At 37.6% G+C, this 21,972-nt stretch overlaps 2 protein-coding genes, 1 long non-coding RNA gene, 1 other non-coding gene and 1 pseudogene across 5 annotated transcripts in view; 3 read left to right on the top strand and 2 right to left on the bottom strand.

Moving 5' to 3' along the window:
• Nucleotides 1-132: 132 nt before the first annotated feature.
• On the top strand, nt 133-3,369 carry LOC145478105 (uncharacterized). Its single transcript, XM_081456019.1, has one exon. The coding sequence runs from the start codon at nt 144-146 to the stop codon at nt 1,998-2,000; it is 1,857 nt and encodes a 618-aa protein (XP_081312145.1). The 5' UTR covers nt 133-143; the 3' UTR covers nt 2,001-3,369.
• On the bottom strand, nt 3,119-3,205 carry Trnam-cau (transfer RNA methionine (anticodon CAU)). The gene is given in 2 exon segments: nt 3,119-3,154; nt 3,169-3,205. It is a non-coding gene; the product is annotated as a tRNA-Met (tRNA).
• A 195-nt stretch (nt 3,370-3,564) lies between the features above and the next one.
• On the top strand, nt 3,565-9,401 carry LOC145478087 (uncharacterized). The gene is made up of 5 exons (XR_014048185.1): nt 3,565-4,256; nt 4,788-4,894; nt 5,060-5,148; nt 5,699-5,734; nt 8,459-9,401. It is a non-coding gene; the product is annotated as an uncharacterized LOC145478087 (long non-coding RNA).
• A 97-nt stretch (nt 9,402-9,498) lies between these two features.
• Nucleotides 9,499-21,972, bottom strand: part of LOC145478086 (uncharacterized) — a 13,880-nt gene continuing 1,406 nt past the window's right edge. Inside the window, exons 4-5 of one of the 2 annotated variants that reach the window (XM_081455992.1) lie at nt 15,312-15,410; nt 9,499-10,142 (exon numbers count right to left, since the gene is read on the bottom strand). In XM_081455992.1, coding sequence (XP_081312118.1) covers nt 10,133-10,142; nt 15,312-15,410 — 109 coding nt within the window. In that variant the 3' untranslated portion in view covers nt 9,499-10,132. Of the gene's footprint in view, nt 10,143-15,311; nt 15,411-18,257; nt 18,436-21,972 lie in introns of those variants that run through there. The other variant, XM_081455991.1, reaches the window with a different exon arrangement.
• Nucleotides 18,828-21,972, top strand: part of LOC145478085 (uncharacterized) — a 3,471-nt pseudogene continuing 326 nt past the window's right edge.

The following is a 21,972-nucleotide window of genomic DNA, read 5'->3' on the forward strand; positions in this document are numbered from 1 at the left end:
AGCAGTTTTGATAATCTGCCTTTCTCAAGCTTTTATTTTGAGCACAAAAGCTTAATTAGTTAACCGTGCATAAGATTCATTTCAATTCTGCTTTAAAACACAAAACGTCTTTTGTTTACCAGGGGTCAGTGTTGCGTGTCGGAATGTTCTTTGTGAGGTTTATTATTCCCTTAGCAACTGTCCGGCTAAAAACACAAAGGTTAATAGCCGCATCATTTACGCAAGAAAGCACGGCATCGCGATACACTGTTTGTTGCCACTGTATCCGAGAAAAGTCGTTCCAAAGTGTTTTAATTGTAGCTTATATTGGACTGCTGGGTGTGCCAAAATCACGAGAACTTCCACGCACCATGAAAGCATCGTTAGTCAATCCAACGATGGCAAGGCTTAAAGAAGCGATTTGCGACGGAAGAATGTACCAAACACGGCATCTTCTAGAGAGCGGAGTGGACGTGAATTTCTTGGACGAGCAAGGCTTAACTCCCCTTATGCGGGCTGCGCAACTACCTGACGAAAAATCCCGCACACGTCACAATTTGCTGAAACTTTTGTTGCAATACGGTGTGAATGTCAACATCGTTGATCAGAAGGGGCGACACGTGTTGTCCAGAGCTTGTATCGACGAGAAAGATGACATCGTCAGGCTTCTGTGTAACGTCGCAAACCAGGATGTTGATTTAAATTTGCGAGACTTTGAAGGAAACACTCCTCTGATGCATTCTGTTCGTGCAGGTAACGCCGCATTAGTGAAGTTCCTTGTTGACGAACTGAACAAGTTTCAAGTTGACATAGATGTTCGAAATGACGAGGACAGGACGCCTTATTTAGAGGCTAAACGACTAGGGTATGAAGAATGTGCTGCTATTTTGTTGAAAGAAGGAAATGCTTCGCCGAACATTCAGGTGAATCCATTCTTGGACTTCATGCTCTTGAAAGACGAGGCTTCTTGGAGAGGTAGGGTTAGAGGCGTTGAGGAGAGTAAATACAGGATTAACAGTTCCGATGCCGCGAAAAAAAAATTTAATCCGCGAGATATACAAAAGAAGAAGACCCCTACAAAGAAGAACGCTAATTTCTATGACGAGAAATCGGTGACATACCACGAAAAGATCTTGAAAAGAAAAACAACTTCTCCTAGAAGAATCACTAGTGCAAATTTAGCAAAAGACGATGCCAAAGGTGCTGAAAAGTTACGGCCGACCCGTAGGCGAAAACTTGCCTGGCACGCACGATATATGACGGAGCCGATATCACACAAAGAGGAAATTACAAAAGAAAACGAGTTGATCAAAACAGGATCAGTAGAAACGGCAGGGGACGTAGACAGTGTAATTGGGGTCAGGTCCTCGCTGCAAGCTAAAGCCTCTTTTATAGAGAAACAAGAAACTGCAAGTTCAAGACTAGAAACGACTCTAGTAAATGATACAATATCAAGTCTAGAGTTTACTCGAGCAGAAAAGCACCGTCAGAGTCCAAAAATAACTCCCAAACTACATGCAAACTCCGCTAGTGTAGGCCGAAAATTGACAGAATCGCGGCCAGAATTGTCGATGGCAAGGAAACATTTACGATCACATTCCCTCGTCAACATCAAGTCAAAAGATGCCATGGATGACAATTTTAGCTGGTACTCGCATTTTAGCGTTTATAATTCACCATCGGTGTCTTTTCTGACGAAAATAATGACCATATACGCAGAGCAAATGTCTCCCGACTCTTCCTTTCGTTTCGGTGTTAACCCAGAAAAAATGACGAAAAAACCCGACGAGCCGATGGTGCCGAAAATCTCAGTAGCGGCCACCGAGACCGGAGATGACTTGCGGTCTGAAGGAGACCGATCCTCTCCCTTAAGGTCTTCGTTGTCAAGTCGTAATAACAGCCCTACAGGCTCGGTGTCGAGTCGGAGATTTCAGTCGGCAGTAACGCGCACTGTCGCCTCATATCTGACTGGGCCGAAACGATCTCTTTCAACGTTGAAAGTACAAGACGTAGATTTCTAAGAAATAAGTGCGGTGTGTCTCGAACTCTGACCCGCAGCCTGTAAAGTGGATGAACAACTCAGTAAAGTTTTGTCAACTTGACATTCGTATAGACTGCAGGCAAACATTCCTCAGTTCTGCATGTTTTTTCCTTTTTTTTTTTTTTAACTCCATTCACAATGTAATAAACTCATTGGCGTATGTAAAGTAGTTGTTTTGTTTTGGTTCAAGTCTGTAATCTCTCACTGAGTTTCAAGCCTTTTCCCTGTTTACCCACCTACTATACCGGAAAATACTTGGTAGATTGAATTTTGTAAACTAAGGCCAGCTTTTTTTTTGCGTTGTGCGCTAAAAATGTCGTAGTTGGCCAAATAACGTGCGTGGGAAAAAAGAGGAGGAAATGACGCGAGGGTAATTATGCAACAAACGTCTGCCATGCGAGTAAGATGAGTTGCACTGCTATTTCCTTTGACGCAGGAAGGATATTGAAGGCTTCCTTTCAAGTCTGCTTTATTGCAATCGTCATTTTAAAAAGTAAAGTGTTCTTTCAAAGAAATTACGTCAATCTCGTTCCCAGTCTTGTCGCTTTCATTTTTCACGAGTGAGCCTGGGGAAGGTTCATAAACAGCAAGCTCGTTCGCTTTCGTGTGTTAAAACGCTAATTTATGGCAACCGGAGTCCTATATGTATTGCATTTGACCAGGAATGATAACAGGGGACTAATTTTTATTTAATTTTACTCGCCCTTTTGAATAAATGTTAAATTTTGCACGCGAGTTTGTCTCGGTGTGTCGTGTTGGCGACGTGCTTGACTTGTCCTCGGACCGGCGGAGTGATAACTCTTTATTAAGAATCTTTTATAGGATCCTGACAATTCACGACAATTCACATGTTTGGATTTTTTGAATCAGTTACATAGACAATCCTTTTACCCAGAAGCTTAGAAAAAGCGCCGAAGTTGATGGCCTTCGTGGAACGACAGACATCAAGCAAATTTTTTAAAAACATTTCTTCTAGTTGATAATTTTTTTTTATTTGTTTGTTTTTATTTCAAACGAACTTTGATTGCGAAAATAAATAAATACTAGTGAAAAGAAGGGGAAAGAAAAAAAAACAGAGCGAGATGAGAAAAATCAAAGTGCCCCGTGTGAGGATCGAACTCACGACCTTCAGATTTCTAATATCAGATTATGAGACTGACGCGCTGCCTACTGCGCTAACGAGGCACACATATTATTGTTAGTTCAAAATTAAAGCTTTAAATGCAGTAACTACGCACGCGTCGCAGGTTGAGTTCCGAGACAAATCCTGTAAATATGTTTATTTTCAAATGCCTCCTAAGAAGAATCAGCTGCCAACACAGGTTATTGAGACGAAAATACCGTTAAATATTTACATTTGGCCAAAAAAGAAGTTTTTGCTCTCTATATGTCTTTTTTAACCTTTAATCGTTTCTTCCTTCTGTCCTTGACAACCAAACGTGTAATGATTTTAAAGTTGATTAAATTTTATTTTCATTCGTGACAAATGTTTCACTAATAAACTGACAATTTAAACTTAATCCACCTCCTTCGATGGAAAGAACCCTTGTAAGGTACACAAAAAATTATTTCTTTTACAAGATTCAGTTATCAGTTTTTTTTATTTACGAAGCAGTAACAGTCATCTTTTTCTTGGAGATCAGATAACAATAGTTTAGTTCTTTCCAGGCGAATTTCCATGTTGAAGGGTAACCTTTAATTTGCCGTCTCCTTTAATTTTACTGCCGCGTTCTCTGGTACTCTTTGATGTTTTCAAAGCTAAAGTCCTTGTAATATTCCTTCCCATCTCTAAAGAATCCCACCTCGTCTCCGTATGAAACCTTGTGCCGGCATCCTTCACCTTTGCAGATCTTCCACAACTGGGACAAACTAGACAAAATTAAACCGTTTCCCTCCTGATAAAGACTTCATGGTGAGTTTTTTTAAAGTTACAATTGAGCTCATCGCCTAAAAATTACTCCTATGATAATAAAGAAATAACTTACTAAGAAGTGTAACAAACTGGCGGGAAACCGATCAATGCTGCAAATTTACATTTCAAATTAGCTCAAATTATTTCCAAAAGCGCACGCTGGCTATGATAATTTATTCATCACAGGGTCAGCTTGCCATTACCTTCGTGGAGTTCTTGCTCCGTTTATGCTGCGAAACATAGAGAGTTTTGCCACGCAAAGCTTATAAAAAAAGAAAGTTACGATGTTATGAAGACAAGGCAAATACGCTTCCTAAACAAGAGGTGATATTTTGGACCGAAACAGCGATATGTTCAACCTGTACTGATGATTTAGCGCACACAGATTCTGCACGTGTTTAATCCTGGAGGTTCAGTCCGACTTGTTCTGTCATTCTTCTGCTGTCAAGTCTTTGTGGAATACTTTCAAGTTGGTGGCAACTTTTATCACCACTATCGTATAAGTTTAACAATTAGTTTTGTCAAGACTTTTTTCAATCTTTACCTTGAATATAGGCATAATCTTTTTTATGGTTATACGAAAAGTTACAAACACTCGATCACTAAAATGCTTGCGGGACATTTCATTTTCCTCAAGGCGAACATGATCTAAATTTCGTTTTACGACTTACTCTGGGTAACGTAAAATTTAAAGTCGAGATTCCTCTCACAAGTTCGCAGCCCCTATTATTTAAACCATAAATTCTAGACTCGCGAGTGAACAATCAGTGTTTAATACAAGTATAATTTGCGTGCTCATTATTTTGGGGCTCACTGTGTTTAATTTATATTTCAATGTTTTTCTTTGCACTTTAGGCCTGCTATGCAAGAGGATCGAAAGAAATGGCTGCATTGTCACAAGTACTTAGTTCTGATAGGTTTTCGAATTCACGTGCCGCATAAACCAAAGATCTGTCGAACAGGTGAGCATAATTGTATAGACTAGTTAGTTCAAGTGTGTTCGTTTGTTGTGGTTTTTAAACTTTTGTTTGTCAGCGTTATTCTTGTTGTCTATAACAAATAGGACACTGCTGATTTTAGTCATTACGCTTATCAGTTTTCCGTTTGTTGTTTTTTTCCTTTTCAAGGTAAATCAAAGTTTGCAAAGAAACCTCCAGTTGTTACTTGATAACTCAACATCGCGCTTGAGCAACAGGGTTATAGATGTTATTTTATGGTAGGCGTTTCAAGAAATGTTTTTGTTTGTGCTTGTCGAAGTATAGCCAAGAGACGACGATCCACCTCATTTTCTCTTGGCATGGCTAGATACACTTTTATAAGAATGCATGTTAGCGTAAACAAGATTCAAATCACGCTACAGCTTCACGTGAAACGTGACAGCCTGTTTACGACAACAAAATTTTCTCCCTGGTTAGATGGCTTCCCTCGATACAGATTCTTCCCCCTCCCCCACTGCCCCCGGCGAGAAAGCTTTTTACACATTTCCATATAAATAGCAGCGAACTGTTTACACGAGAGTCTCGAGGTTGGTTCGAGGGGAGGGCCAACTACCTCCAAGAGAAACCTCCATGTAATCTTACTCTCCTGATTTTTGCTTCACCTACCAGGGACAAACTTGGACACGTAGAGAATATGCGAGACTGGGGTACAGGGGCAATTTTTTGTCTCTTTTCTATATTATTGTTCCGTAAAAAATGTTAACTACGTTATTAGACAACAGTGATGGAGAGAACTATTCAGCAGCAATTAATTTTAATTTTTACTAGTATCAGGACTGATCCATTATCATCATGGTCTTCATGGTAAGTTTACAAGCTTTTTTTTACATTGTTTAATCTTATTATCTCGATTATGCATTCCTATGTGAATATTCAGGACTGAACACCAGCTTTCTCTCTATTATACAAGAAATTTTTGGTGAGAACCTGGGGTAAATTTGTTTTGCATTCATTCTGGTTTCGTTGAGAGAGGCTCGAGTTTACAGATCTTTATATATTTAAAATTTCATGATTCTGTGGGCCCCTTGTTCGAGAAGGGGCACTTATTTAATCCTTGTTGATGTTGAATCGTGGAAAGACGGTTTATGTCATTATGAATCTACTTCGAGGCTAGCCTGTGTAGCAGGCGTTTCCGAAAAAAGCACGCGAAGCGAACGAAACTGCGAGCGAGTGCGAAAAATAAGTTTTTGCTCACCCCAAGCATGCTCTTTCGCTCGTCTGCTTGCTCGCTCGCTCGTTCGATCTCTCCGCCTGGAAAAGGAAAGGAAACGGCTGCTACGCATGCAGGCTACTTCGATGCGCTCTCGCCTGTTTGAATATTTTTTCCAAGCACCAAAGTCGATCTAGTAACAAATTGTAGTATTGATATTGCAAGAATAAGGTATTAAGCACTTTTACAAAGATATATCTGAGGAAATCTAGAACTCAAGTGGCTATATTTTTTAATTTTTTTTTAGAGGGGGGTTGGGGGGAATCCATTGCAAGATCAATAGCGAGTGGTAACTCCTTTTTTAACATTAAAATCATCGATAACCCTGAATGGTGTCGAGACTCTCCTGATCATAGATTAGCTCAGTGTTAACTCGAAGATTTAAAGAACCCGTAAAAGTGTTATATTTTTCTTCAGGGAAAGTAGATTTGTTCAGGTGTAATAGGCGATGCACATTATTACGTTTTGGAAGGTACAAGAAAGAAAAACTTCTTTTCTCTTTGTAACTTATAATATTTGATTCACGCCTTTCAAAAATACTATGAAGTGTGCAGATAAATCAAAAACCACTGCCAAAAGATGCAAAATCCATGCGACTTGGCCAGAATTTTTGGGCAAAAAATTATTCATCTCAGTTTATTCGTTTTACTAGGAACCCATGTACACGCTGATCTTGCAAAATCTCACGAGGCAGCAAAACGCATTGGAGGAGAGATTGGATTTGTAATGAGCTTGTCAGTTTTTGACATCGTGTTTTCAAAAGCAGCTGGCTGCTAACTGGAGCCTTTCTTCTCATTTACACTGCTAAACAAGAACTACTAAAAGGGCATTTCAATTTGCTAAAGATTTCCTGAAAAAAAAAACTGCAAGGTTTTTGTAGAACGCAGAACGGCAAATGCACTGTTTGCTTGTGGTTAGTTTCACTCAGGTTTGCTTTCGGTGAGCAGTTAGTTATTAGAAAGGACAGCATTATATTGTATTTGGCTTTCTCGGCAGAAAGAGTTTAAATTTTGCATTTCGCATTTCAATGGTATGAGTGATGTAGGTACAATCTCTTTTTTATCGTGCAACTTTCGCTCAGTTAAGGCTGCTTTTCTCGATTAATTCATCGTTGCTTATTACCATTCACCGTGAAAAATTTTTTAGACCATAGCAAACTTGAAACTATTTTCCCCCGTACTCGAATTGACACGGACAGAGATTCAGTTTGTACGCGGCAACTTAAAATTACTGATCACCGAACTCTGACTAAATATGATTAGGATTTTGAGGAACTTACATGACATGGTGTTTATTTTATCAAAAGAGCAATTCCAATCCAGTTGTTTCAACTTCTACTGAGCTTTGACATTTATGAATAGAATTTGTTACGAGCAATGGTATGATCGGAATGTAAACAAATCTTTAGCACACGAAAGGGGATTCCCAGGAAAGACCAGCCAGACGGCTTAATTAACTAATTGTGAACGTGATAATAAGATGAAAATTAGTCGTCAATGAATAATAAAAGTTTCGCAAGTTTTCTTTCCTATAATGTTTTTTAACCCAACAAAGTAATGAAAATAGTTTGTTGAAATTTCTCGCTCTTAAAAGAAAATATGCAAAATGCTAAAGAATGTAGAATTTTGACGCAATATTATGATAATTAGCATGCGTGTTTATGCTGGCAGTATAAGTTTACAAAGGTCTTGTTTTCACGTGCTAAACTAAAATTCAAATTGGGTGTCGAAGTTGATTTTGATTATTTTTGTTTTTCACAAAGTTTTTAACAACGGCAGACAACATCAATTCATGTGGCGTCTTTTGCTCTTCGCTTGCGGTAATTGTATTTGAGGGCTTTTAAAGTTATTTTCAGTTTTTTTTTTTAAATTTTGTTTGTTCGGCTTTTTTAATTTGAATTTTGTCCGTTTCGCGCCTGATAGAGATGGGTGCGCAATCGCGAAACCCTCGTTTGATTTCCAAATCATCTCGCTTTTTAGTTAACTTGTCTGTAATATGATCCACATCTCACTTCTTCTGTCAATATCAATACATCAGTCAATTTACCAGTGCGGAGAATAACGAAGCTAATTTAACTAATGCAACAAAGAAGTAACATAGTGTTGTTGTCACACAACTTCCCTGCCTCCACGGAAAAGCCAAACTTCAGTTTGAAAGTTAATGACGAAAGTACCACAGATAGTAAATCAATTTCACATATAATTCCTGACAATCAATACAAAGACAAAGCAAATTGTCGCATGCTGTGCTACAGCTTCTTCAGTTGTAAACAAGTTGAATTTCCTCTGATTTTAACACGCACGTTTGCTCTCTTTCAGCGTGAATACTGATTGCTGAATGGTGTGGATCACAATCCAGGAGAGAGAAGACAAGAAGACTTTACGAACTCAGGAGGACAGTGCAAGATAGTCAGAGATTAATACTAGAGGTAGTAACCGTAACAATCATTCCGCCTTTGAGACTCCTCGTTAAACGGCAAAATTCAATCATCAGAAGTTTTCGAAAAACCATCAAACAAATTGAAATATCGATAGACCAGAACTCAAAAGTAAACAAGAACCAAAATTAGTTTTCATCCTGAATTGTCTAGAACCTTGCAAAATCGTTAACAAGTGCTTTAATCTAAATTTTGCAAACTCCGCAAATTAGCAAGCATTTTGGAAGGAAAATACGAATGCTACTCCAACAGCAAGGGAAGTCAAGTTTCAGTAAAAAAGATTTGATAAATCTTAAGCGTTTTAGAGAAAGTTTACCATGAATCAAACAATTTTTTGTTTCTTAAATTAATCTAAAAACTCGTACAACTTGCGTAATAGACTTTGCAATCAAAACATGCAGAGCTTGTTTTGTTGACATAGTTTATTACGCTGTTTTTTTGACAGTCTTTAAAAAAAAATGTTCCTACGAGTTTCCAAATACACGTAAGGTAGTAGTTACTTTTTATACAGCCAAATGCTCCCACGATATAAATATTTGTTCCAAGTTTTGCATTCACGACTTATTCATTTCTCTTAGTTGGAATTTCTAATTTGAAAAATTAGGTTTCAAAATGCCAATACTCATCGAAATGTTTTTCACATTTCGTCTTAATTAGTTTTTTGTATTGATTAATCAAGAAAGTAGTTGTGATATCCACACTTAGTAATTTTAAGTGTTCTATGATCACTTGTACCTCGCCTATTGTAAATAACTTTACTTCTTATCGAAAGTGTTGTAATTAGTGAAGGATATTGAATAAACAATGAAAACTTTTACAACTACTATTGTTTCTTTTGTTTATTGTCTTTCATTGCATACAAATAAGTAAAAAAATATATTGCGCTTTTAAAAGGGGCCTGGAAACTAGTCGGAATGTAGGCTATCTCTTTTACCATTTTTTGACTATGTAGGGTTGCCAAAAAGAAAAAAACTTCTGCGATTTTGAACAGAGTCTAGTCAGAAAACAAACATATACTTTGACTTTTGATGGGACAAATCCGTTGCACAAGGCAAGATTTTTCCCGCCAAAAGACAGTATATTTTTGACTCAAAACCGGACACCATTCAAAAGAGCAGACTTTTTTTCCTAAGGACAATTTTGCCGCCAAAAGACTTAGTTTTTTTTCGACTTTTTTTTTGGTCCCTTTTAAAAGCGCAGTATTTTAATCGAGAAAACTTTCCCGCCAAAAGACTTAATATATTTTTGACTCAAAACCAGACACCATTCAAATGTACAGACCTTTTTTTTTCTGAGGACAATTGTCCCGCCAAAAGACTTAGCTTTTTTCCGACTTTGTTTTGGTCCCTTTTAAAAGCGCAATAACCAAAAAATAATATCACGTAAAAGACTTGTGTTTTTTTTGCCGGTCGCTTTAAAAGTGCAACTTTTTAATCCCAAAACAATTTTCGCGCCAATGGACTTGAATGTTTTTATTTTTTTCGCTTGAAAAGAGCAAATTTTTATTCCAAGGCACTTTTCCTGTTTTTTCCTCCTTTCTTGAGCTCCTCACGTCTTACTTCAACCTAAAAGAAAAAAAGGTCAAAAAACATGTTAATGGTACAAGCTTCAGAGTAATTTGTACCGCTGCAATAGACCAATTTCGATATATTAAAATTCAGCCTAACACAATAGACCTCAGCACGAGGCTCTGGGGAATAAACCCCACAAACTCTGTAGTTATTTCCCAGAGCCTCGTGCTGAGGTCTATTGTTTAAGGCTGAATTTCACATAGCGAAATTGGTCTATTTGAGTTCTTTTTTTATTTGCATCTAGCCATATGCTATTCCCTTTCAGTCCCAAGGTTAAAATATCAATTCTCCTGACGCGTTTCATACATTCCTTTGATGACAGTTATATATCAAGACAATACATGCACATTCTCTAGGATCACGCTTTTCCTTTATACAAGGACTGGCCGCTATGTACACCACTTTGATCAATCCATTCATTCTCTCTACTAGTTGCCTTACTTTTCCTTTCATAATTATTGTTCTGTGAACTTGGTGGTAAATCAAGACAATGTCTCTAACAGAATTATTCATATCACTTTCTACACTTGTACTAGTTGTCATTGTTACGTTAGCTGCATGAAACTGGTGACAGATAACCCCTTGATTAAAGATATTTCTCCAAAGGTATACCTCAGTTCTCTGCCATCACTTCTTCCAGCGGGAGCTATGACAAATGTCACCCTCACAAAAGAATTAAACTTGCTTGGTTTCAGTATTTTAACTTCGTTGTTTGTAATCCATGTTAAGTCTTTCCTTTTTAGTGTGTGTATCTAATAACCTAACATTTGACATTTCTGGTACGTTAGCAAACTAACTGCCCCTTTATTGTTTAAATGCTGCTAGTTGAGGTCTAAACTCGAGTGCAACTATCTGACAGCAGAGAATCCAACAGTCTTGGAAAATAATCAAGACTTTTAGAATGCACTTTTATCAATAACAAACAAGAGAGAATCTTAAAGGTATTTTACATGCAGGTAATTTTCAACAGTCTTGTGTCAAAAGCATAAAAAATTGATCAAATTATTTTGAGCAGAAAACATAGAACAATTTTTTTCAGTCTCTTTAAGGATGTTGCCTACTAGATACAAAGGTATTTTGCCGGAAATCGAGCTATGAACAAGTACAACCATGTGGAAAAAAAATATCACAACAAGGGCTATAAGCCCACGGGAATCCTAGAAGAAAAGTGAAAAAAAGATAAGTGGGGAGCAAAAATGCTGACATCAACATAGTTTCTAAAAAGAAGAACAAAAATTTTTCTTCACAGATTTCCTTAGAATTCGCCTTTACATACACAAAAGCAATGTTTATAAAAATCTTTAAAATGCATAGCAAGTGGTGACACAAAATCACCTTTCCTATGTAACTTTTAATAACAAAAAAATAATCGTAACAACAGCAACATCTCTGCTAAGCAAAAAATACAGTCTACATAGCTCTTGCACACAACAAGTTAATCACATGTTCAATAGGCTTAAGCTAAACTAGTTGGTTTCATCTTTTTGAAATCATTTTTGTAGTCTGACATTTTTCTTGTCACGTACCCAGTAAATCACAGATTTGCATCTCTCGCAATAATTGTGCAATTATTGTTAAGCGCATGCACCATGGCCATGCCATCTTCATGTAGAAGCTTACAGTTTGATTTCAGTGTAAATATATTCTAAGGATTAAGTAGCTACATGTAGTTCTTCAGCAGTTAGTGGTTAGTGTAGCAGGCAATCGTTTTCTTCACTTCACAACTGTTTGCAATATGCCAGCTGCTATTCTGGTGTTCCTGGTTTTAGCACATTTTCATTAAACATTTTTTTGGTCACAGACTGAAATTTTTTCTGATATTTTAGTTGTACACTTAGTAGCTTAGTTGATTCCACCAGTTTCAACCCTAGCACATTTGTGGCATGTAATCCATGAATTGTGTGATGCGCAGAACGTGTGGGCACTAACAGAAGTAGGCATTGTCCTTAAAAACATTCAAGCTTCCACAATCAGCTGTTTGTTAAAATAATAATATCATGGGTGACCAATTACTCCTTAATTTTGGTGCGAAATTTCAGCATTAATTCATAATTTCACATGTGAAATTACAAAATTGCTATGGCAACATCTCTTGTATCTCGATCAGTGCTAAGATGACGTCGAGATTTAAGATGGTGACCAATGAAGAATTTACGGAATTCAAAGAAGCGGCAGAAAACTTAAATACGAGAAGAGCACAATTAACTGGGTGAGGGTTTTTGAGAAGTGATGTGACGAAAATAGCCTTGAGAGAAACCTGGAGATGAATGTTCCTGAACATGAAGTACTCGCATGGTTTTATGCCTTCATGTGTGAACAAGACAGAACCGATTACGAACCTGGGTCTCTAAAACTGATTATCCAACCACTCAGTGCGGAAAACGGTGGTCAGAAAGCTGAAGGCCAAGGGAGTTTCAAAATCCGAAACAATAACAATAACTGGCCATCGACAAGAACAAAGCGTTGAAGCCTATGACTCTGGGAACGAAGACGAGTAGCAACAACTGTCTAACATCATTGATGGCAAAGAAATCCACTTTAACCAGACAACCAGTCGAGTTCCCCTTCAGCCACTAGTCAACTGTAGCGGTGAGCAGTGGCCACATCTACAATTTCCACAACTCACGGTAATGTGGTGATAAACCAAGGACATGCCGGGCAGGCTAACGCTTTGTGCACAACAAGCCGTGATGTATAGTTTGTCTGCAACCATGCTCCTTGCCAGCCCTGAGGGTTTTTCAACTTTGTGCATTTTCGCTTGACTTTTATTTAGGCAAGTTTTCTTAGTAGTAAATTTTTAGTGATAATTTCACTTCAAAACAAACTGTCAAAACTTCATATGGCCTCGTGCAAAATTTTAGTTTCAGCTCATTTCAACGGACGCCATTGTCATTTTCATTCATCAGTTCATGACGAATTAGAGCCAATCATTTAAGAAAGATTTGACAGTTGCCTTAATTTTGAAACATTATGAAAAAGTACGAAGAATTCGAAAAGTATTTTTCGAGAAGAAACTCAGAAAATTACGAACTTTAGCAATAATGTATCAGGGTTCCAGATGAGTTTTCAAGGTATGGTGTCAATGAGGAATTCCAACGGGTCAATTTCCAATGCTCCCACCAAATCATCACAAATTTTCTAGTAATTTGTCGGGTCATGTTGCTGACCTTGTCAGGTTTTTGACCTGAGACCCCTTGCTTATCTGGAACACTGAATGTACGCTTTAAATTACAACTATATTCTTCTTAATGTTCTTGGTTTTCGATAGAATAAACCAGTAAAAAAGGTTACGGTTGTGAGAGTAATTTGTCACCCACGATATTAAAAGGTAATCAAATGGTTTTCTTGTGAAATTAGGAAATAATTTCACACGCATTTTGTGAATTCTGATAATTATCAGAATTTTCACAAAACATGTGTGAAATTATTTCCTATTTTCACTCGTCTCCATTTGATTACACATACTAACCTTTGTATGCAGTTAATGTTATATGAAACATTCATTAACATTCTACATTCCTGACCGACAGCATTAACTCTGAAGGCGCCAAACAGATCTATTCAAAATTACAAACTTATCTTGCAGAGAAAGCAAACAGCCATCTATGACTGGTTTTATATCAAGTTCAAAACGTTTCAAAATTTCTCTCAGTAAGGAGAGCCGTACAATTCTATTAAATAAAACATGTGTACCAGTTCTGAGAATTTGATGGTGGATCAAAACAATACGCTGTATCCATTACAGTTCTGATGATTTTCTTAGTAACCTGCTTGGTTGATGATATATTTGTATTAATCAGAAATTAAGGTTTTGATCAGTCCTGGGTTAACCAGGGATAGGGAGAGGGTCTGTGAGCTAACCTCAAAGGTGTTTATAACTTTTTTTAATATTAAAGTAAAAGCTGCCAAACATTGCGCTTTAATCTGAAAATTTGGTATGTAAGACATCTCAAAATAATTCAGTTATGGTATAGCTGATAGGTTAAATGTAATATTGTTGCAACCAGTGGTCATTAAATTATACAATTTTACTTGAGCATTCTCTCCTGTGAGTTGGCTCACTGTCTGGGGCTTGGCTCTAACATGGATCTTGACTAGGTTTCTAATGACAAATTTAGGAAACCTATCACATCATTCCCTTTCTTAGCCTTTCCTCTGGTATCACTACAATTAATCATTATACTTAATCAATATTGAAAACAAAAAATTCAGCTCTCTACGGAGCTGGTTAGAAACTTCAAAATGATTAGGAAGGCAATTTTGCATTCAAAGTGTAGCTCTTTCATCCAAAAAATAACACATGAAAAATTTTTCTTAGTACACTGACTCTTCTTTTTTCAAATTTAGTCTTACTATAACTTGAGTAAGATTCAAGAAACACTCATTTTATTAAAAATGATCCTGTACAAAACGAACAATGTGTCACCACGGTTGCTATGGTAAAATACTGGTGCTGATGAAACAATGGCACTATTTTCAATTTGGTGGTGTAAAATAATAAAAATTGAAGCTTCCCTTACAATGTACATGAAAAGTTTGGTTATGAAAAGCTATCCAGCTAGTCTGATTGGCATAGCTGGTCATCATTCAAGAAAATACCTCAGTCCAAACTTTTCTTGAAGTTGTAACTGACTCAGCAATGACCACCTAACTTTGCTTTGAAATGCCACAAATCTACCCATCCCACCCTTACTTTCCCCCATGGGATGAAAAAGTAGTTCAAAAGTGCTTTTTAACACTTAATGTGCTGTGCAACGATGAGACATATCCAGGACAATGTTGTTTTGTGCTATTGTGTAAACAACACTATAATTTTTATTGCAAATTATTAGATTCAGATGAGCTCAAGTTTAGGGAGTGAAAGATGAGCAGAAAGCAATCAAGGATAAGCATTATAATTATAGAAATAATAGAAATTCTAGATGTACCCCATACTGAATCTATTGGGCTTGAAATATCAATAAAACTGCCTTATTGACAAACTTTTTAATACTTCTGAAAAAACATCCATGACCAGGTGAGCAAAAGTAATCTATTAACCAATTATAAATTAGGTCAGTGTAGTCAATTGTATTGCATGTTTGCCAGTATGTAGCCAGCGACAGGGTACTGCTAACAAAGACTACAGTCATGTTTATTGCTAACAAGGAAAACTGAACTCACCAAGCTATGATGCATTGGGTTTCTGTTCCATTCCTGCTTTTGTGACTTGTGCCATCGATAAAGCAATCTTCAGTAACATCATCCAAAAAGATGCAGAAACTGTCGAGAAAAACAAATAAAATAATTTATTTGATAAAAGCGCTTTTGCCCAGTATCAGAACAAAATGAGATCTGTACAGCACCAGTAATGATTCCCACACTAGACATGATCACCAAAATGAACCACAAATGATCCTGAACTGAAAATGATACCCAATGTGTGGCCTACACAAATATGAAAATGATACCCAATGTGTGGCCTACAAATGATCCCACAGAAAAAATAGGAATGACATAGAGTTTTTGTAAGCAATAAATAGTTGGCTACTACATCTTGAGGAAGTGAGTGCTATCCACCTCCCAGCTTGCGAGGGTCATAAGCAAAATGGTTTCTTCGAGCTGCTGTAAGCAAAGAAAACATTTCAGCAGTCTATGCAGCTGTCCCTGCTATTATCTTCTCAGACTCATTAATAATTCATCAAGTTAAAACAAAGAAAATCACCACTGTGACGGAGGTTTGGATACCTGGTCTTAATAAGCATATTATTTTGATGATTTTGCTTCTCTGTTTACTCCTTAGTTTTTGTTTTGATTAAGAAGATATATCAAATACTCGAGACACCTCAAATTTTGTCAAAAATACTCTGCTGCGTGTCGTATTTTCAACTCTCTTCTTGGTGTTTGGATATCCCAATGAAACACTGTCTCTGGTGTTTACAGTCAAACTGGATGTTCTTTTGATGGGAACTTTGCAAACTTCCGCTGCAACATTGGTATTTGATTGACAGTTTGAGTCGAGCAAGTTGCAATCCATGCGAGCAAGTTGCTATTGCTTTCATGCTGTTTTCAAATATCATTTGAAGAGCAGTTTGTGAATCGAAATTCTTACTGTGGCTTATGATGGCTAACATAATTTTATATTATAATTGTACCACTATGCTTGAAAAAGGGGAGAAAATAGTTGCCCTGTGGATGTCTGGTTCAGAACAGGCACAAATCGCAGAAGAAGTTGGAGTATCGCCTCAACTGGTATCCAATATTGTCAACAAACTCATTCAACATGGGGACGTATTTCCCTGGAAAGCCTGGTTGGAACGAACGAACACAAGGCAAAGCGTTCCTAAAAGCTTCGGAGACATGTAAACTGTCGTTCCTATTAATATTGATAAATGTTTGCAAAGAAAGATCTTTGTATGATATTATGATTTGCTGGTCGTCAACACCTTGAAGAAACGGTACAGCTTTTTTCACCCACTTGAGAAGATCTTGATATTTGCTCTGTGTTTCATCCACGCAAAAACTTGCAAACCTGTCTTTAGAATATTGAAGTAACATTTGAAACATTTTGGAAAATCTCAACAAGTTCTTGCCATGAGGTACCAAATGAACTGAGCAAGTGGCTTGTGCAGGTTGCAACTTGCTTGACTCAAACTGCCTATCAAAATACCAATGTTCCGGCGGAAGTTTGCAAAGTTCCCATCAAAAGAACATCCAGTTTGACTGTAATGGAATAAGTGAAGGGAATAAGTATATAACTAAATTATCAATGAACCTCACTTCAAATTGTTTTTATCCAACTGTGAGAATTATGTGAGAGCTCTCAAGTTGATTTGTTGCCAAAGAGTGAGATTTTTGACAGCATAGCCATTGATTGTGATACCGCAGGCATCACTTTCTAGGGGAGTCTGGCGGCATGCCCCCTAGAAAATTTTGAAAAATTGAAGTAGCTAAGACATGTTTTCTTTCATTCTGAGCAGCTCTGCACAAAAATTCCCACTACAGGAAAGTGTCAAAGGAAGCACAAAGCAAACAAGTAGTGCATGATATCCAAAAAGATATGTAGGTACTTGACTAAAGCAGCAAGGAACCTTAAATGTGTGAGAAACAATAGTTTCAGCATGAGTGCGAGACTGAATTCATTTGTGTGTGTCTCATGCTCAATGCACGAGACTTGAGAGCTCTGCTTAAAATGATTGATGACCTTTTGAACATTTTTTTCATCTTTGGTATATCACAATTGATATAATATTGGCCAACATTCCTTTGTAATTGTGTTCTATTGGTTCTACTAGATTGAGCATTATGCTTTTCAGGGACAAAAAAAAAGAGGAAAGAAAAGAAAATGAAGAAATGCCTGACGCCAAGGCTTTGATACAACACTCTCACCAAGCTACATGTATACTTGATTAAAAACTAAATAAGACTGTCTTTTCCAATTTCATCACTCCCATGCACATAAAGAGGAGTGATTTTCTTTTTACTACACCTTGAAAGGGCTCAGGAGCACTTTCTTGAAATTGTTCTTGTTCATAAAGAAGTTAACACTATGAAATGCTTCCAAGTACTTCTCATTTTGGACTTGTTGGTCTTCCAGTGACGTAAGAGTCTTTCATGTGTTATCCAATCAGTGCAATGACTGGATTTTGGACATCATTATGGAATTGTGCCCATCGAAACACGTCAATTGAACATGTAAATTAGCTTCCAAAAAAGTTAACAGGGCATACATAACTAGAAGCAGAGATGCTGAGAGATGTATATCAAAAACCACTGTTCCTGAAATTTGCCTGCAAAGCCTCAATCTATTCATTGTGTAACAATAGACATAATTAGCAAGGTCATCTAGATTTAACTGCTATTGTTGAGAAATACATCACTTAAATTTAATAAACACAAGAGCTTTGCATAAACAAGTCCATAATAATATTGTCAATCAGACCGAACGAATAACCTTTTCAATTTGCCTAGAGATATTGGCGAATGTATCAATTGGTTCAAATGCACAAACGATATTACCAAATTAACAAACAACAGAAAGTACGAACAAATGCGGACCTAATTACTTTCTTCAAAAATAGTCGATACAAAATACCAGGAAAAAAATTACAATTTACTTGCCCTTTTCACCTTAGTCCTTCTGTGAGATCCAGTTATTTACCAGACAGCACGATAAAAACTGGCATATGCAGCGCTTGAGGATACTTGACAAATCGGCGCCAGCAAACCAAAGTGATCGCTGTTTTCCTTCTCAGCAGGATTTTCTAAGTGACAGCCATCGCAGAAAACATCCATTGCTCTCCCTTCTCTATTTACGTGAACATCAAAATCAAAAAAGCTTTTAAACTTCTCTCATGACCGTGTATATTTCCATACGGTTTGTGTTTATTTCCACATGGCAGTCGCTTGTTGTGTCTTTTGAAGTGAAATATTTTTCGCATAGTTTTGCATAAGCGATCTTTGTTTCCTTCACAGCTAGCATTGATCAAAAACAAGAACATTTTCACACTTTTTCACAATACTAATTGCTCCTGTTGTCTCGAATGGACTGAAAGGGAGAATTATTTAACTCCCTTTTGGGAGTTCTGCTTTTGAAGTCAAAGGGAACTGAAGACAGCTGCAAAGCTTTATGACACACAAAATATCTTGCGTACCCCACTTTTTTCTCCTGAAGTGTTTCAATGGGCACGATTCCATAATGACACACCAATCTGTGAAGCCAATCAATACCTATGTGTCAGGCCTTCCTCCACTTCTCTTCTCCTCCCCTAACCTATCCCCTAAGGAAGGCCTGGTGATACTCAGGCAGATTGTTCTAAGGAGCCCAATTCTTCTTGTTTTTCTGAGGATTCTTCCTTCCATAAAAATATTGAAGATCCGATACCAGGATTCATTATAAAAGAGGTAAAAAACGTTCTCTGGTAAAATTGTTTAAAGTTGTGAGCTTTCAACAGCCAGTCTGCTGTCTTCGACGGACAAAAATGAAATTATGAAATAGACCTAAAAGTTTTTGAATATAACAAGCGAATGGCATATATTAAATAGAATATGTGTGAAAGAATGTGAGAATGCTAAAAGTGTAAAATTAGTGTTTCCTTAAAAGAATGTTATATTGTCCCGGCAGAGGGCACGAATTGTTGTTGGCCTTGACCGTTTTCGCTGTGTGCCAGGATTCCAGCGTCTTTCTAATGCGACTGCTGCCTTTGTCAATTATCTCAGCATTGTTAAAGTCGATGGTATGATCAAAGGTCCAGGCATGTTTCGCTACATTGGAGCCTTCAGCGCATTGTTTAGTATTTCTGATATGTTCTTTTTGCCTTGTACTAAACGATCTTTTTGTCTCGCCGATGTAACTCCAGGGACAAGACCCGCAAGGGATTTTGTACACAACATTGCACTGGTCGTCAATCCGAGTCATCATGAAAGCCAACAAAGGAAATTGTTTTGTGGTTACGGATAGAGATGAGTACGACAACAAAATGAAATCTCTCCTCGCAGACTGAAACACCTACGAGCTTATCACGAGATCCCCTTTCAGCCGAATTGAACGTGAACTCAATGCCATACTCTTGAATTTAAAGAAACAAGAAAAGATTGATGAATCCACCTACTTCAAGTTGAGATCTAACAATGGTATACCACCCGCCATCCGTGGTTCCATCTAACATCACAAAGAGGGACACCCTCTCAGACCCATTGTAACATGCATCGGTTCTGCACTTTACAACACCTCAAAATTTCTCACCAACATCCTAGCACCTATTCAAAATCGAAATGGCTTTTCAGTCCCTAACTCACAGAAGTTCTCCAGTGATATAGCTGACATCAACATCTTAGATGATGAAACCATGGTCTCCTTCGACGTGGTTTCCTTATTCACGGCTATTCCTGTAGAAAAAGCCTGTAACTACACCAGGAAGAAATTAGAAGATGATTATTCTCTCCATTCCAGAAGCAATCTAGACATTGATGACATAATTTGTTTACTAAACTTTGTGCTGTCCAACAATTATTTCATTTACAATGACGACATCTACAAACAAGTCCATGGCTGTACCCTGGGTAGCCCTGTCAGCCCCGTAGTAGCCAACTTATGTATGGAGGAAATTGAAGAAACAGCAATCGATTCAACCCCAGTTCCACCCAAAATCTGGAAACGTTATGTAGACAACAGTTTTTGTGTCATCAAAAAGAATGCAGTTACTTCTTTTCATGACTCACTAACTCTGTCGACCCGCATATTTCCTTCACCATCGAGCACGAATCTAATGGCCAGCTGCCATTCCTCGACACCCTTACTTCTCGCGATAATGAGAGGCTCAACATTGATGTCTCTCGGAGCCCACGCACACAGACAGATATCTTGATTTCTGTTCACATCATCACAGAAAGCACAAAATCAGCACTGTAGCAACACTTTTACATAGGGCCCTAAAACTTCCAAACCCAGAAGCTGGAAAAGCCCATGAAATTGATCGCATTAGCACCGCGTTACAATCTAATGGCTACCCACAAAAAGTCACTGCTGATATCATAAGAAAGAAATCTTTGACTCCTCCAGCACCTTCACTTGAAGAGCTAGTTGGGATGTTCTTCAGTTGGGCTGACCCAACGAATAGTCAGAGCTTCACGGTCCTTCCCTACATCAAAGGTATTACCGAGCCTCTTTCTAGAATTCTCAAAAGTCATGATATTTGAGTAACCAACAAACCAATCAAAACACTACAACAAGAGTTCCCTGTTCCCAAGTTTTGACCTCGGATCGACGACCAGTGCAATGTTGTTTACAAAATTCCTTGTGGGTTTTGTCACTGGTGTTACATCGGCGAGACAAAAAAGATCGTTTAGTACAAGGCGAAAAGAACATATCGGAAATACTAAACAATGTGCTAAAGGCTCCAATGTAGCGAAACATGTCTGGACCTTTGATCATACCATCGACTTTAACAATGCTGAGATAATTGACAAAGGCAACAGTCGCATTAGAAAGACGCTGGAATCCTGGCACACAGCGAAAACGGTCAAGGCCAACAACAATTTGTGCCCTCTGCCGGGACAATATAACATTCTTTTACAAAAAAACACTAATTTTACACTTTTAGCATTCTCACATTCTTTCACACATATTCTATTTAATATATGCCATTTGCTTGTTATATTCAAAAACTTTTAGGTCTATTTTATCATTTCATTTTTGTCCGTCGAAGACAGCAGACTGGCTGTTGAAAGCTCACAACTTTAAACAATTTTACCAGAGAATGTCTTTTACCTCTTTTATTCTTCCTTCCATTTGGCAGGGTACGAAAATTAAAAAAGAGTATATGAAATTACCATTTTATGACCTCTTCTGAAAAGTTAGTTGCAAGTTTGAAAATGTTAGTGCCAAACAAACAGAATTTAATTATTAAAAATTGGATTTAATATTTAAGACGTAGACTTGCAAATGATTTTCAAGGCTCCACTTTAATTATGTCAAGAGCTTTTATGCCATCTAGCATCATTTGCAATGCAAATCAGGGATCACTTTGCAGTTTGAGATCACCCCATGTAATTTTGCCCTCCAATTTAGAAGTTATTAATTTTCTGCTCCGAGATCATTTCCAGTTGGGGATCCTTTCTGGTGCCAATTTCTGGAGATATCTGGAATGTTCCCCACCAAATATAAATAATTTATTGTGCTTCAAATAAGGTTAAAAGTTTGCAAGCCGATCAAAACGGCCCACAATGCCTACTATATTACGCTCTTATAGCAAAGGGAAAACAATAATATTACTCCCTCCCCCTACCCCTGGATGGGAGACTCTTATAGTCTATCACCAGTTATGCCCCTGAGTGAGTATTCTGT

This window comes from Orbicella franksi, chromosome 2 (genome assembly GCF_964199315.1).
Source record: "Orbicella franksi chromosome 2, jaOrbFran1.1, whole genome shotgun sequence".
Classification (NCBI taxonomy): domain Eukaryota; kingdom Metazoa; phylum Cnidaria; class Anthozoa; order Scleractinia; family Merulinidae; genus Orbicella; species Orbicella franksi.